Source organism: Xiphophorus couchianus, chromosome 24, assembly GCF_001444195.1.
Source record: "Xiphophorus couchianus chromosome 24, X_couchianus-1.0, whole genome shotgun sequence".
In the NCBI taxonomy this organism is placed as follows: Eukaryota; Metazoa; Chordata; class Actinopteri; order Cyprinodontiformes; family Poeciliidae; genus Xiphophorus; species Xiphophorus couchianus.
The window spans coordinates 4916205-4933026 of record NC_040251.1 but is presented as its reverse complement, the minus strand read 5'-3'; the positions used below and the strand labels follow the sequence as shown (position 1 = coordinate 4933026).

Sequence of the window (16822 nt, the reverse complement as noted above, 5' to 3'; positions counted from 1 at the left end):
TATTTCTCAAAGTTTACCTATACCAAAAGTAAGGGAAATTAGGGAGGTAAAAGAGCAATCTGTACAAAATTGCAATGTTTATTTCTCTTAAAATCATATTTTCAACCGTTCAAAAAAAAAAAAAAAAATCCAAACATCTTAAAAACCAGAGTTTGGTTGTTCAAGTCCAGGTGAGCTCCTCCTGCAGGTGGGAGGGGAGAAATCCCGGCTGCAGGCGGAGCGGCTGGCTGGGAGGAGGAGTTCGTCCCAACAGCTCAATAAAACTTTTCCCTTCTCACACTTTGTCATGTTTGAACCAGTTGGCTGTTTGTGCCGCGCACTGTTGATTCAGAGGGAGATTGGAGCCGTACAGGTAAGGTTCGCCGCCCTGCCTTTTGCAAGCGAATACACAGCAAGGATTAATTTAGTTTAGAAACAATTTTCTTGAGGAAAAACCCTTTAGCCATGAAGTAATTTCATCTGTGTGCAAACAATTCAGCCTTTTTGCATATGAAATTATCTTGAGCTTCTCTTTTGACTATCAGGAAACACTTGGAACAGTTTTTTATTGGAGTTTCATTTAAGTTCATAAGCATTGCTTTGCCTTATGTAAATACACTTTCATGGATCTGCATTTACAGCACTGAGTTTACTTCACAAAATTCATCTTGCTTTAAATGCGTGACTGAGCTACTTGATCCTCCTGCCAACCAGGAAGTTGGCCCAGGTGTGTGTGTGTGTGTGTGTGTGTGTGTGCCAGGGGTTGTGTGACAGTTGTTCCTCTTTTTTTTATCCTTAACATTCAGGCTTGTTGTTGCTTTCCAGGTGTGAAACCAGTGGGAACCAAGAGGCTCTTCTTGTTCTGACGGCATCAATAAAACCGTCAGCATGTTGGATCACGGAGGAAGTGATTTGATGGCAGGTCAGGTTCTGTCAGCCGCCTTCAAATTCACTGAAGGTGCGTTCTTAGAAGCTCAAACAGGAACTTCATGATAATATAAGATGTACAGTTAAGAGGCACATGTTTTTTTTTTAATGCCTTCTATTGTTATTTTTAAAGTTGATGTGAGTGTTTCAAATTAGAAGACCATAAAAGTGCTGTTTCCCTGAGGTAGATGACAAAATGAGGCCATGGGTGAAACTGCAGTTCAAGGAAGACGGATGAGGAATTATCTTTATAAGTTTCTTTCTGACAAGAAAGAAAATGGGGGGGAAAAAATAATCAAACAGCCATGTTAACAATATTAGTCTAAACTGAATGTGTAAAACTACAAACAAGTCTGAACCGTTAGCTTATTTGGCTAAACCTTCAGCTAAAAATCTTGCAGAGCATCCCACTAAAGATTTTTATTTCATTTATTTTATTTTGTCATGCTTTTCCCTTCTCCACACCCTTACAGATTCATATTTAAAGATAATACTTTATGCTTTATAAATGTTCCTCTAACAATCAAACATTTTCTTAATGATATTTATATTTTTGCAGGTAAATTGTTTTGCCTCACGCTTAAGGTGGTTTATGTGTTTTTTCTTTATATCAAATTCCCGAACTTGAAAGTCCTTGCATAGCAAATAGCATACTTGTATAGGTTTTTGCCTAATTCCCCCAACAACAGAGGTGTCCAAAATACATTCATGGCCCCAGAGCTGATTTTGGCCCCCAGGCAGGGTTGGAAATTAGCACCCGCCACTGGCCAAATGCGGGTAAAAGTATGAAGTAGCGTGTAAATTGGAGCAATGCACCCGCAACTGTGGCAGGTTGACAATTTGAACAAGAAAAAAAAAAAAGCTGCGTTCAGTTTGAACTTCTGTCTAGGCCCAGGGCAGGAGTGGCTGACTGGACTACAGACTGATGCACCTACTGTATATGGGACGGACCTAGGCTGTCATAATTTAACAAAAAAATATATCCAATATAATTTCGGCAGCCCATTGGTTGATTTCATTGACGGACATTGGGCTTATCCAATCAAATCCCTCAGTCCTCCTTGGCCCGCCCCTCCCCACCGAAGTTATAAATAGAGCCATTTCAGCTAACCGTGATAATCATTCGAGACATAATGAGTCTCCACTATTAATTAGCAAACCCATTAATTCATAAAAAGAAGATTGGACCTCAGTTAAAGGCTGTATAATATGAGGAGAACCAAAGGCCAGTAACCTCTGCTTTACATGAGTAAATTATTTCTGGTACCAACTGAAACAACGACGACAAATAAAAAGTTCAAGTGAGTGACGTCTGTCAATGTGACAAATGGGAGCATTTTAAAGGCAAAGCAAAACTTAGGACCTATAAATGGCTGTCATGTTGAATTATAACAATACGAATCCTAATTCCTTGAGCTTCAGCCACTAAGAATGTAGAATAATAGTAATCCAAGTATAGAACCTTGGGGAACACAGCAATAGAGTGGGTCAGAGGCAGAATTAGTAGAAAGGAAGCGTGCTGAGAATTATGAATGGTTAAGAAGTTGTTGTGTAATTTCATTTCTATATAGAAAACAAAAAGAGTAGATGTTTTGTTTCTGAAAAGAATCTCTATTTTTCTGATATTGTCTTATTCGACTTATGATGGAAAATGGTGTTAAATAAAAGGTTAAAATAAATGAGAGCGTTTTCATTCTTGCAACCTTATTTATTATTTTCCAGGTGGCTTTATGTTTGACGCTAAACCACAAGCATCCCTACAGCATCTGCATAGGAAGACCACCGTAAAGGAGCTGCTAATGATGAGACGCCAGGTGAGTTGCATGACTTCATTATGCAGCTGTCTAATCTTACTTTAGCTATAAGGAAACATTGAAGTTGCTAATGTATGAGGAAGAACAACTGAAGGAACTAGGAACAGAGTACAATTTATCCAGATACGTTACGCAGATTGAAAGGGTGTGTTTCTGACTGCATGCTTTCTATTTCCACAGGAGTTTAGGACAACTTAGGTCTGGTTTTCTTTTCTTTCAGAAATGGAACTCGGAGCAGAAATGGAACTCGGAGCCTAAATTAAAGTCTCCCAAATACGAGCCTATCGCCGCGGACATGAGTCCCCAAACGGCGACCTCTCCAACGTCCCTCCACCTGAACTCCACCGCCTGCTTCTTCCCGGCTCTCCCGGAGAACGCCGTCATGGGGCTGCAGGAAGTGCCGCAGCCTGTGCAGCCTCCCGCTCGGGAACACGACGTCCCAGCCTCTGGAGGGAAGATGACTCTGTTTCACTGGCAGATACAACAAGAGGCCAAGAAGGCTGAAGGCCTGTCTCCAGAGCAGGTCTGCATGCAGGACTCGGACGGCGACACGTAAGTATAAATTAGCACCCAAACGAATTAATAATCCAATCTTTTGGTTTGTGCTTAAGATTATTGTAGAATGTGTTAAATATGTTGTTGTGGTTCAATTAAAGATTGCACTTATGCTTGATGGTTAGTTGTTGAATCAGGAAATGCTTTTTATAATAGCATTCTTCGGCTGCCATAATTCATATGGCAGCAGGAACAACAACATGGATCTAGTCCAAGTCCTTATCAACCTGTCACTCATAAGGGCACAGTGCTTTAAGCTTGTCTCCAGACACGCCTAAAACAAATCAAGCAAGAAAGAAGGACAGATAGACAGACAGCATCAGTAGGCCTTGACGGCTACCTTGGGGAACGCCACGCCTAACTTCCGTGTGGATGGGGGCCGTCCCTTCAAATTTTAGAGATTCTTTCATTGAAGCAGGCAAAATGGCGTTGCTGCAAAAAAAACATCAAACTGAAGGACGTTTTCAGATGAAATCCAAGGTTGATTTAAGTGAAGCGGAGAAGACACATTTTTGAGTCTACTATCAGAGATGAAAGTCTATCATCCCATGTCCTTTCGATAAACTCTCAACTTGTTTCCGTTGCAGGTTTCTTCACATAGCGGTGGCTCAGGGCAGGCGAGCCCTCTCTTACGTACTCGCTACGAAAATGGCTAGGTACGGCTCCCTGGATGTGAAGGAACACAACGGGCAGGTATGGCTGCCGTTCACCACGTCATTCATTCATGTTCGCGTCAAAACGACGCAGGAATAATGCTGCGCTTTCGGTGCTCAGACGGCCCTCCAGATCGCGGTGGCCACCAATCAACACCTGATCATTTCCGACCTTCTGAGTCACGGAGCACAGGTCAACATCAGGGACCTGTGGGGGCGCTCGCCTCTGCATGTGTGCGCCGAGAAAGGCCACTACCTCAGCCTCCAGGTAAAAACGGTTCTTCTTTAGTAATTCATTGAATAAACCGATAATTGCATTGCTTTTTTTTTTTAAAAGAAACATAGATGTTTGGCTAATTCCACTTGTTAAAATGTACCAGACGTAAACGTGGAGATTTTGATAATCAGAAGGAATTTGCTCCACCTACATCTGCAATTTTGTTTCGGCCTGACTGGGACGGAGGGGAACCTTCGTGCGAAAGTGGAGCCCATGGCTGTGGGACCGAATAAATCAGGAAATAAGAGCACAATCAACAGAGACCTGCTTGTTTTTTTTGGCTGCTGTCTCATCATGCAAATCTGAGCCGTTTACCTCTGATGACACCTGAACGCTGCATGAGCTATTGCCATGACAGCGGGGCTGGGGGAATATGTAAAAATAACTGTTTTAGTGGATGTCTCTTCATGAAACTTTATTTTTTTCCCCCTCAACCTAAATGACAAAAAGCTTTATTAGTACTGTAAATTGGACAGAAGAAAACCTTAGCTGAAGGTTTTACAGTGTACGCATGGTTGAGCTAGTTAGATAAACATTCAGGTCAGGTGGTGACACGATATTGCAGGTCAAAGTTCATGTAAACGGGCGTAACAGTCCAAGTTGATGAACTCTGGATTGAAACACATTTTTAGGAACTTTAACACTGAACATTCAGTCTTATACTGAATTCAGCAGGGGGAAAAAAATATCGGTTGAACAAATACAAATCCCAAAACTAATTATTTAATCCGTTTAAAAAGAAGAGAAATGACAAGTTATCAAAATCAACAAAAAATGACTCACAACTTCAACAGACAGAAATGGGCCTCTGTCCCTTTGTATTTGTATCCCAAAGTAATCAGCCAACGATTATAATTAAAACTGTAAATATTAATGAAGAGTGAGAGGGATTCATCTTTTGTTTTCCTGGAGTTCAATCAGATTTCCAGATGAGGGGCTGGAACGTGTTCGGGACACTTCCGTCCGCAGATGACTGGGCTATGACCTACATTAGGTCATCTGCCGTCAGATCTGCTTGTGCAACACCTGATTTAGATCTGCATGCAACTGCTGACAAGCCGCTTACGAGGAAACCCTCGGCTTGAGTGGAAAATGCAAAACCGTCCACAGCAGCTCTGTGACGTCGAGACGAACTCTTGGTTAATTTCTAACTGAACTCTGTGAATAAAAGACCTTTGAGTGCTGATATGGGAAAAAAAAATAAAATAAATCCTAATAAACTTCCTGTCCACAGAGCATCTGTAAAACCCTGGCAGGGCGCGGCCCACCAGTCGATGTTGAAATGTTTAACTATGACGGTAAGAATATTAATCTATTGTATCTTTTCTTTTGAGGTTTTCAGAAATATGACTGTTTTTCTGTCGTGTCTTGAAGGGTTAACTCCGCTCCACGCCGCAGTTTTGTCTCACAACGCCGTCGTCAAGGAAGTGAGGCACCTGGAAAACCCTTGTCCGTTCATGATCTCAGAGCTGGCGCACAGGAGGCGCAGGTATGTGGAGTGCGTCAGGACGTTAATGCACATGGGCGCCTCCTACGGGACAAAAGTAAGTATTGCAGATGCTGGCTGGGTTTTTTTATTTTTTATTTGGTCAGGCCTAAATTTTAATGTCTAAAGATAACCTGGAGGTAACGACTGCTGATGAGTCATGAGAAATCTGTTGACTCTTCTTTGTGTTGTGTACTTGTTTGGAAATTGAAGGGCTCTGAGCTGCTTAAAGTAAATCTTCGCTGGGACTTTGACTTGCAACCATTTATTCTTTCTTTTAAGTGATTCAATCTACTTTCTTTATGCCTGAAGGATCTGAAAAGTGGAAGGACTTGCCTTCACATGGCCGCCGAGGAGGCAAATATTGAGCTGCTTCACCTTTTTCTTGAACAGCCAATGTCCCTTGCTGCTGTAAACATAAAGGTGAGCATCAAATGAAGGAATATAAAGTTCTACAAATACCCCTCATAAAATGATGTATTTTCTTTGCGTTCCCTGGTGAGAATGTTCTTCTCTGTGTCAGACGTTCAGCGGAAACACGGCCCTGCACATCGTCAGCTCTCTGCAAAACTACAGAAATCAGGCGGAGGCCGTGAAGCTGCTGATGAGGAAGGGCGCCGACCCCGGGATGAGGAATTTGGAGAACGAGCTGCCGTGTCAGCTGGTGCCCGAAGGATCCGTTGGTGAAAAGGTAAAACGCCTGGAAGGAAGCCCAAATCTTTCACTTTTCAGTGACACAACACAAACACTATCACAATCAAAGAAACTCTATTCCGTCTTATTATTTTTGTAGAAATATCTTGTGTGTGCTAAGGACAGATCAAAAAAAGAACCCTTTCAGTGATAAATGTGTGGCTTTATCTTAGTAAATGATCCTGTAATTGTCCTGTCCTCTTCGTGACTGAGACAGTAACTCGCCCGTTTGTTCTCTCGTGTTTTGCAGGTCCGGCAGATCCTGAAAGGGAAGTACGGTCAGGTTTAAGTAAAACTCCAGAATACTGTCAGTCAGACAGTCAGCTTTATCATATTGGAAATTTGCCCAGAAAAGGCAGATGATTGTTGTTTCAGTGAAACACTCCCATGCGTTCGTTACTATGTAATGTGTAGATATTTTTGTTGGGGTCTGTACTATGAAGTGGGTTAGCTAAAGTTCATTTATGGGTGTCCAAGCGTTGGCTCCACTTACGGCGGTGAAACTTCTGCTGGAAATCGAAACCAGGATCCCTTTGTCATATTTGGCTCTTAGCAACAGTTACACATTTTATTAGATTGAATTCTTTGCTCTAGAGCCCAAACTTTAATCTTTTATTTTTATCAGAGGTGCACCGATTTATCGGTGACGATTTCCTTAATTTTGGGATGTTGGTGATCGGCCGATTTTTACATATGAAGCTGATCTTATCTACAGATCTTATCCAGCTTGGCAAAGGTCTAAGAATCGACAAATACAAGACAAACAGTGGGTGGGGCAATTAATAAATGGCATTTTTGCCCCAAAGCCATTTCATACCTACAGCAGGTCCTACTGAAGTTTTTTTTGGGATTAAGATTTGTTAGATTATGATCTAATTGTTAATCCCACTTTGTAGAACAGACCCTTTTTTTTTTTTTTAAACACTTTGTTTGGATTTTGCAGAGAACTAAAGCTAAGCTAATAAGCATTTATAAAGTTGTAATAAGTAGTAGCAGAATAAATGTCAAAAATAAGGGAATAAAGTCATATTAGAAGAATTAAGCAACTTTGAGAACTCTTCCATAAAGAATCAAAATAAATTAGTGTTGAGCTACTGAAGTTATTCTTTTGAATTGGTTTTACAAATAAGGAACTACTTCATATTTTAACAAATCAACATCAAATGAATCAATTGTTCCCCTTTCAGAGAAAGAACTACAGACTTGTCAAGCTGGTCCAGTCAGATCTTGACGACTTTAATGAAGCTTTTTTCTTAAAGACTTTTTTTCCTCACTATATGACTTTATTCTCATAATTTAAAATAGAAAAATAGATCTTAGTTTGGCCCTAATGCATAGGATTAGTATAGGATTTTGGTGGTGGGGAGTTCAATGTGATTTATTGTTTATAGGCTTGTGATGTTGGTGGAGGTGTCATTTTAATATAAACTTTAGAATATTACCTGTACTTGACGTTTATGGTTTTTGGTCAAATTTGAATCAAGTCACTGGATGTGGGAAATATGGTGGTTTTTATTTTGCATTGAATAAGTACTAATTTTCTATGGCTGCAAGGTGATGTAAAATGCAAATAAATTTTTTTTTAAAACTGTTAAACCTTTTTTTCCCCCCTGTGTTTCCATCCAGTTTTACCCCAAATAACAAGGCTCAACCAAAAACACTTGTTCTCAGTCTTTTAACATTGAAATGACATACAAACTCATTCAGGGAGGGGAGAGAAGTAATCACAAACTGTCCCAATGATTTTTTTTTTTTTATAAGCATAATTAAATCATCACTGTCAAAAAATAAATATAGAAAATGATGCCGAACAAGAGCATCTCAAAGTGTCCTCAGCCAGCAGAGCTGAAGTCATTTCTTCTTCTTGTCCTGTGTGGCGGTGAACCACTGGTCCAGCAGCTGCTTGCTGTAGTAGATCTGCCAGGCGTGCACCTGCACGGCAATGACGATGACGAGGTACATCACAGACACGGCCGAGAAGCCGAAGATGAAGCGGTACGCCTTGCCGTGCCGGTACAGCTGCTGAGCCACGGGGAACATCTCCATGCCGCCGTAGATGAGCGGCGCCACGCAGAAGAGCCCGGCGCTGATCATGGAGACCACCAGGTAGCTGATGTTGTTGCGCGGCAACGCCAGGAAGCTGAAGACGGTGGGGACTATGCTCAGAAGGTAGGGATACTCCCACTGATACGGAGAGGCGACTACCTTGTGAGACACCAGACTCAGCTGGCTTACAGTCACCTGGACACATCAGAACATCAGACTCTGCCTGCTGGGAAATAAGGCATCCTCTAATGTTTGTTCTCACCTGAGCAGCCATCAGCACCCAGATCAGCACATGGACAATGTTCAGTTTACGGATTTCAGACTTCAAGGCAACACTGAATCAAAAAAAGACAAATACATGGCTTGGAACAAACCAAGTTAACCGTATAATAAATGAGATGGGGGAGTTGAAGAGACTGCCCTGACCTCATCTGGTAGTGGGAAGCAACTCGCTCCCTGTGCTGGAAGTCGCTGCCATCGGTACCTGACGCCCGGGGACCCGTTCGAGAAGCCATGGTGGATCTGCAGGTAAAACAGGAAGTGAACGCACAACTAAACACACCCGTGAGCTCCTGCCTTGAGCAATTTCTGGGAAATAACGTTTGAGCAAAATGAGATTTATTCAAATAAACTCGCCTGCAAAAAGTGGACTAAATCTGTGGAAGTCAAAACAAATTAAAATGAAGCTTCCAGCAGCAAAGTGAGCCTGTATTTAATAAGTGTTCTTTTTTTTTTAGGCAAAAAGTAGCCCGTAGGATTTGGAAAAATTAAATAAATCAAGTAAAAATAGGACACATCAATCACAACGTATGGATTTGTCCTTTTATTTCTGAGCAATGAGGAGAAAATACACTTAAGAAACCACTTTGCATAATATTTTCCAATTCTCACTTCAAATGTGTCACTAACCCAGGCGTTTAGCCTTTTGCTATTTTAATTTACGTAGATAGCTGTAAAAGCTACAGCAGCGTTAGCCGAGCAGCTGCTTCATTCACTTTTCGGTGTTAGCATGCTAAGTTACCATGTGTATCTTTTCGGCTTTGTTCCTGAAATATTAAGTTTAACATCCTCAAAAATGTTTTTTTTTTTTAAAAGCGCTTCATTCCAACTTTTCTCATCAACATTATTGTAACGCCAGTTCGAAATAAAGCGTCAGTGAAAGGAACGACAGTCTTGAAGCTACCGAAACTTTAGCTAGGCGTTAGCCACTACAGGTAAAACACCTGCCACGTTTTAGCGCATATGTATGTCTACGCATGTACATTCAAAGTCTATAATTACCGGCTCTTACCTTGTTGTGCCTTGGTGTTTATATAAAGCATATATGAGTTTCAGACGTAACAGTTAAGGTGCAGCTAACTGACCGCAAGGTTGCATGGGATGTATGTACCCTTGCGTAGGGTGCTCAGTGCGCACCCTACGCCCTTCTGTGAAAAGTGTGGATTCAGTCAAGTGCACATAAAGGTTCGAGTGCGCAGGTTTACAAGCAGCAAAAATGTGAGAGTTGGGACAGTACGTGCCTGTGTCGTCACTTCGACGTCCAAAACGACTGGTCACTATTTATGGCGTTTGTGCTGCTAAAAAAGTACAACTGGAACAGAACAAATTATTTTAAATGTACAGTAAAGGTTTTTTTTTTTTGTTGCTTTCCTCGCTGCCATTGTTGGAGAAATGTGTCTGTTCAAATGTGTTTTGTTGAATACAGTAAATTATATGTAACACGTGGGATTCTTTCAACTTTTGAAAACGGTTTTTATTCTATTTTTTGCGACAGACAGCTCAATTAACTTTGCTTTTCTATATTTCTATATTTGGATCTATTTTCTTTTTTAGCGTCACCATAACAACATAACAAAATATCCATCAGGGGGCGTTCTAGTGCGGTTTTTAACCTTGCTGGTCCAACTAAACTTAAAAAAAATCAGCACACAGTGGAATGTTCTTTTTAATATCCATGTTGAATTCAACATTTCTAATTAAAACACTGAATATTTTTCTCCTATGTGTTGCATATCATCCAAAAAAAAAAAAAAACAACCTGAAAATCTGCATCATCCAGGAACATCCTGATCTTGGCATCTGCAAGCTATTTTAAATATAAATTTGGGAATATAGAAGCCTAGGTAAAGTTATGCTCAATTAATTAGAATGAGTCTAAAATGTTAGTCTCATAAATCAGTCAGCGGACACACTGACAATGAGGAGAAATTGCTTTCAGCATGTTCATATCCCTGGACAGGAAACCAAGAAGCTCCGATGATCATGACTTCTCTACTGTCAGACAGACCACAAAACAATCCTCACTCCCTCCTTGCATGAACTTCCTCTCACCTACTTTTCTTTCCAGCTTTTAGATAATTCATTATTTTTCATTTTGTTTACTAAATCATTCATTTATTTATCTATACTCTGTATCTTCAAAATCTTCTTTTTATTTTCTTTCTGTATTTGGTTGCTTAAGAGGAAAGGAGATGGGGCTTTTTCTGTTGTTGCTCCTCTTCTATGGAACAATCTACTTTTCCAAATTAGATCTGCCCACAGCCTGGATCATTTTAAATCGCTTCTTAAAACTCAGTTTTATTCCTTGGCATTTAATTGAACTAGTGTTTTGATACTCTGTTTTTATTCATTTGTGTTATTGTCATTCTTGTGCAGCACTTTGGTGCAGTTTTATGCCTGTTTTTAAAGTGCTATATAAATAAATTTGACATTGCTTTTTTCTTATAACTCCTACCTGAGCTCCTCCCTGCTCTGCTGCCTGATCTGCTTCACTCTTCTTGCTCTCCTGTTTTATCCTAACTTTTCTGATTGCCTTCTTCTCTCTTTTTAGCTCCTCCATCCACTTTTCTAACTCACCCATTCCTTCACTACTCATATTTTTTTGATTTGATTTTTGTTTTCTGTTGTACTTCATCTTATAACTCAGTCAGTTCTTTTGAGTGTTTAATTGGCCCTGAAAGTTATATTTTTCTATCAATTTATTTAAATTCTTTACTGAGTTAGGGTTTTGTCTTTCCATAAACTTCCAGTCCTTACACTGGAGTTTATCTTTCGGTGTTAATTTGCTATTCCCTTTTCCCATTTTGAGCAAATTAGTCAATTTCGTTCCAGTCTTAAAAACACATAGGGTGGACTCTAAAAGACTGGATAAATTCTTAGCAGGACGGTGATCAATCCCCTGTTGTGGTAATTCTCTTCTCTTCAACCTTTTCAGGTGGGAAATTCTTGCCTACATGCATCCACCAGAGGTTCACCGTTTGCACTCCTGCGGTTTGGTATGAGGACAAATACCTAGTGGTATTTAAATTCCTCCAAGTATTCTCACACTCACACACACACTTGGTATTACGGGTTTTTCAGTTTACGCGGACTCCGCCGTCCTTCTGTTACCTATCAGTGCCTAGGATTCATGGGGTTTTACACCCCAAAGACCCTCAATCGTTCGCTTACTTTTTAATTTAAACGCTACTCACTTGTCCCCCTTCACGGACGTCCCGTCAGCAGCTGGTTTCCAGCAGGCGTATCGGACTCCGGCTTCGAAGGAGCAATTTATCCATCCATCCATCTTCTTCCGCTTATCCGAGGTCGGGTCGCGGGGGTAGCAGCTTCAGAAGGGAGGCCCAGACTTCCCTCTCCCCGGCCACTTCTTCCAGCTCCTCCGGGGGAATCCCGAGGCGTTCCCAGGCCAGCTGAGAGACATAGTCCCTCCAGCGTGTCCTGGGTCTTCCCCGGGGCCTCCTCCCGGTGGGACGTGCCGGGAGCACCTCACCAGGGAGGCGTCCAGGAGGCATCCTGACCAGATGCCCGAGCCTCAACTGGCTCCTCTGGATGTGAAGGAGCAGCGGCTCTGCTCTGAGTCCCTCCCGGATGACTGAGCTTCTCACCCTATCTCTAAGGGAGAGCCCAGCCACCCTACGGAGAAAACCCATTTCTGCCGCTTGTATCCGCGATCTCGTTCTTTCGGTCACGACCCAAAGCTCATGACCATAGATGAGGGTGGGAACGTAGATCGACTGGTAAATCGAGAGCTTCGCTTTTTGGCTCAGCTCTCTCTTCACCACGACGGACCGGTACAGCGCCCGCTTGACGGCAGACGCTGCGCCAATCCGCCTGTCGATCTCCCGCTCCCTTCTTCCCCCATTCGTGAACAAGATCCCGAGATACTTGAACTCCTCCACTTGGCGCAGGACAAACCCCCTGACCCGGAGAAGGTACTCTACCCTTTTCCAGCTCAAAAAAATGGCCTCGGATTTGGAGGCACTGATCCTCATCCCGGCCGCTTCACACTCGGCTGCGAACCGCTCCAGCGAGAGCTGCAGATCACGACCTGATGAAGCCAAAAGGATCACATCGTCCGCAAAAAGCAGAGATGAGATCCTAAGGCCACCAAATCGGATCCCCTCAACACCTTGGCTGCGCCTAGAAATTCTGTCCATGAAAGTGATGAACAGAATCGGTGACAAAGCTCAGCCCTGGCGGAGTCCAACTCTCACCGGAAACGAGCCCGACTTACTGCCGGCAATGCGGACCAGACTCTGACACCGGTCATACAGGGACCTGACAGCCCGTATCAAAGGGCCCGGTACCCCATACTCCCGGAGAACCTCCCACAGGGCTCCCCGAGGGACACGGTCGAACGCCTTCTCCAAGTCCACAAAACACATGTAGACTAGTTGGGCGAACTCCCGTGCACCCTCCAGGACCCTGCAGGGTGTAGAGCTGGTCCAGTGTTCCACGACCAGGACGAAAACCACACTGCTCTTCCTGGATCCGAGGTTCGACTATCCGACGGATAGTTTCCAGCAGGCGGGTCAAAGACACAGTCCTGGAAAGGATCTGTGAGACTCCTAGGAGCCTGCGGTGGTCACGGTCTTCTGATGTCCGTTCCTCCCTCTGGAAGCCGCAGATTTCTGCCTCTGCTCTCAAGCTTCATCTGAGTCTAGCCCTGCTTTTGTGGTCGTTATTTAATCTTATTTCGAAATTAAAATATCCAGGGTGGCACCCAATACCTCAAAGTCCCTGATTGATACATTTTAATGAAAGTTCTCCCAATTATCTGAAATATATTTGATTTCTCTTCTTTAGTTTCTTCATCCGGGGTCTGAGTCTCTGTTTTGTCCATCTTTTCTTCGTCAGCCTTTAAATTTTCTTCCCTGGCTTTAAGTTTGTCCATCTTCAATTTAAGTCCAGCAATTTCTTGAGTGAGCTCTTCGTTCACCTTGCCAATCCAGTACAACTGTTGTGATTTCTCTTTCATTGAATTGTTAAAGTTTTTTTTATCGACCATTGTTCCCCATTGTATCTTCCTATTATGAGTTGACAGGGCTTTGCTTTCTGATTGTAGTTGTTCAATTGTCGCTTTAGCCTCGTCCAATTCACTAGTCAAAGTGCTGAATTGTTTTTTCAAATAATCATTTTTGTTGATCAGCCTTTCATTCTCTACCTGCCAGGTATCTTTTTTCCTGGCATTCAGTCTCTCAATCTTCAGCCTCAGATCTTCAACAGTTTTCTGAAGCTTCTTGTTCTCTTTTGTAAGCTTCCAGCAGCTCTTCTCCAAACTCTCCACGTTCTCCATCAATACATTTCGTCGCGCCATCGTTCAGTTTTGTTTGAGATTGAAGACTGCAAATGAATTTCTCTGTGGAACCTGGGAATACAAAGACAGGCGGCTGTGATGTCACAGACAGGATGAGTGACATCACAGCTTCATGTCAAAGCCACAAGAAGTCTGTTGGGTGAGGGGGGCGGATGTTGTTTTTTTTTAAACTTTATTCGCAGACACACTGTATAACGACAGAGTTATGCCTCATTTGTTCTCAAGAAAAAACAAACACAGATAAACATATTCAAGGTAAAGAAAAAGCTAAGGGTTCATTTAAAGCAACACAGATTCCAATTGTTTTATTTTCTGTAGCTCTTTTTCTGTCCTCTCAAAGGAATCTTCATGTCCCAGGATTTTCTGGTTTTTATTCATTTTTATTTTTCACAGATTGTGAGAACATCCCACCTTTAAATGGCTTGTTTTCCGGTAGAGAAGAGACATTAAAAAAAGAAAAATTAAAGAAAGGCAACAAGATTCTATGAAACAGTGTCATTGTTTTTATTGTTTTATACTTGCGCATATGTATTAATTGTTTTTATCTTGTAACCAGGTTGCTATGTATTGCACATTTTTTGCTCAGGTCCCTCTTGAAAATGAGATCTAGATCTCAACGGGGTTTACCTGATTAAATAAAGGAATATGAATTACACCCATTGAGTAAATATGAATGCAGCAGCGCCCTCTGCTGTTTGACAAAGGTTAAAAAAACCCAAAAAACTACTTGCCGCATGTTTACGTTTATTAAGTGTTATGTCTGACTTAATACAGTAGTATTGAGTACTACTGTACTTCTCCTCCTCCTTTTACTACTACTACTACTACTAATATTTTAAAGAGTTGTGCCTCTCATGGTAGATGTGTTGGGTTAGTTCTGATTTAGTCTTTTTCTAGACTTTTGTTCAAATATTTTTTATCTTATTTTATTTCATTTTTGTATTTTATTAATTAACTCATTAAGAAATAGCAAGATTAGACACCTCAAAGACACCTCGACGACAACCATTAAGTCTCGAAGGAGTTGAAAGGGAATCATTGCGGGTGCAGAGCAGCTTATGTTGCATTATCTTTCAGGTTACATGAGCGGCGGAAGAGAACAGACAGGGACAATCTTCTCCAAGGTGTGAATCTTCCTCTGAAGGTATCCGTGGCTGTGACACCTCTTTCCCAGAACTGAGAATTATTAGACCAGGAACGCCTGGCAAGAGGGGAGCCTCCCAAAAAGCGCCAATGGAAGCAGGACTACCACTGTCAGTGTCCAGTTTGTGGTCGGGCAAAAAACAAAAGCACTGGCCACACACAGATTAAGGGGAAACGATACTGTCCAGCCTCTGGACAGACTCTTTTGTCTCTTGGGAAGCAGTGACTGTTTGAAAGATTTTCTGTGTAGTTTTCATCTTTTAATATCATCCCATCACTTTTGTTTTAAAGCCCAGAATTGTTTGTAAATTTCAACAGGACAGCTGCCATGTTATGAGGGCTTAGTTAATAACTGCAGTGGTCTTTATCCCTCTTTATTACATAATAGCACATGTTATATTACAAACAACTGTTCAACCTTTTTTGATAAATGTAATTTTTTGTGACCTCAGTTTTTCATTACACTAAATCACCTTGTAGCTATAGAAACTGAACTTTCAGTCAAATCACTCTGTTTCTTTATATTGCTGAAATTTGGTATCAAACTAAATCTGAGATATTCTGTGTTTAGCTACAGAAAAATTACATGTTATTAAGCTTTGTTGATATAAACACTGATTAACTGGTCTCTCCAAATTCTCCCTAGGTATGAGTGTGTGTGTGTGTGTGTGTGTGTGTGTGTGTGTGCATGGTTGTTTTCCTGTCTGTCTCTGCGACAGACTGGCGACCTGACCAGATTAATAATAGATGAATAATAAACACTGCAAAAAACTAATACAGAGAAAAGAAAATGAATGGAAGAATTTGACACTCCCTTTATCATTTTGGTTTGCATTTGGATCTGCTGAGTTTATGACTTTAGGTGTTGCTTTATACATGTGGAGGTATATTGTTAGCCCTCTGCGAATGTAGGCGTGTAAGAGTGAAGAAATGTCAATGATCATTTGTTTGTGTGTTCTATAATTTTGTTGGCCCTCTCAAAAGTGATACTATCAACAGTATAGTAATTCCATAATTCAGAATAAACAGTAATTTGGATGTTATGCTATATTGAACTTGAAAATAGTGTAAAAAAAAATGCTTCGTGGAGCATGAAACAGGTATTATTACTAAAATGACATGAATGCTGCTGAAACATGTACTTGAGTAGAAGCTTCAGATTTTTCCTCTTTTCCTCCCCCAACATCTAATTGTCTCTTTTGCCCCATTTTTTTTGGCCGACAGGTTAAGGCGTTGGACTCCAAATCCAATGCTGTTTCCCCGCACAGGTTCGAATCCTGTTCGCGACGAAGATTCATTTATTGTCTTTTCCGTCGCATAAATGTTTTCATTTAGGTTTGGATTATTCTGGGGTAACACATTTTTTTGTTAGAAAACACACCGTTTTATATTTATATAAAGTAGTGTAACATTACAAGTGTGCAATGTTGCATTAATGGACTTTTAATCAAACTTTTACTGCAACTTCACATTAAAAGTGTCATTATTTACCAAATGACACTTCATGACACCTGTTAGTATGTTCCTAACATGACATGTTATGTCATGTTTATGACAGTATCATGTCAGTCTTATGCAGACCCCGTCAAATAAAGTGTTCCACATTTTTCAAGAGTACACTGCCAATATACTATCACAGAGTTGTACAAATTG

At 41.3% G+C, this 16822-nt stretch overlaps 2 protein-coding genes across 6 annotated transcripts; one reads left to right on the top strand and one right to left on the bottom strand.

Annotated features, from left to right (window-relative positions):
- The first annotated feature begins 241 nt into the window (after positions 1-241).
- Positions 242-7980, top strand: nfkbiz (nuclear factor of kappa light polypeptide gene enhancer in B-cells inhibitor, zeta). Of its 5 annotated transcripts, none has more exons than XM_028011344.1 (11): positions 242-352; positions 805-901; positions 2629-2720; positions 2959-3272; positions 3863-3968; positions 4050-4196; positions 5440-5503; positions 5580-5749; positions 6004-6114; positions 6215-6382; positions 6635-7980. In XM_028011344.1, exons 2-11 carry the CDS (start codon positions 868-870, stop codon positions 6671-6673), a joined length of 1245 nt encoding a protein of 414 aa, XP_027867145.1. In that variant the 5' UTR covers positions 242-352; positions 805-867; the 3' UTR covers positions 6674-7980. The 5 variants fall into 5 exon arrangements, with proteins under 5 accessions (XP_027867145.1, XP_027867144.1, XP_027867143.1 ...); XM_028011343.1 differs by having other exon boundaries at positions 2941-3272; XM_028011342.1 differs by having other exon boundaries at positions 805-937.
- On the bottom strand, positions 7877-9872 carry LOC114140981 (protein jagunal homolog 1-B). The gene is made up of 4 exons (XM_028011350.1): positions 9722-9872; positions 8857-8952; positions 8693-8765; positions 7877-8625 (listed from the first exon to the last, which is right to left on the bottom strand). The coding sequence occupies exons 2-4, from the start codon at positions 8943-8945 to the stop codon at positions 8236-8238; spliced, it is 552 nt and encodes a 183-aa protein (XP_027867151.1). The 5' UTR covers positions 8946-8952; positions 9722-9872; the 3' UTR covers positions 7877-8235.
- Between the last annotated feature and the right edge of the window lie 6950 nt (positions 9873-16822).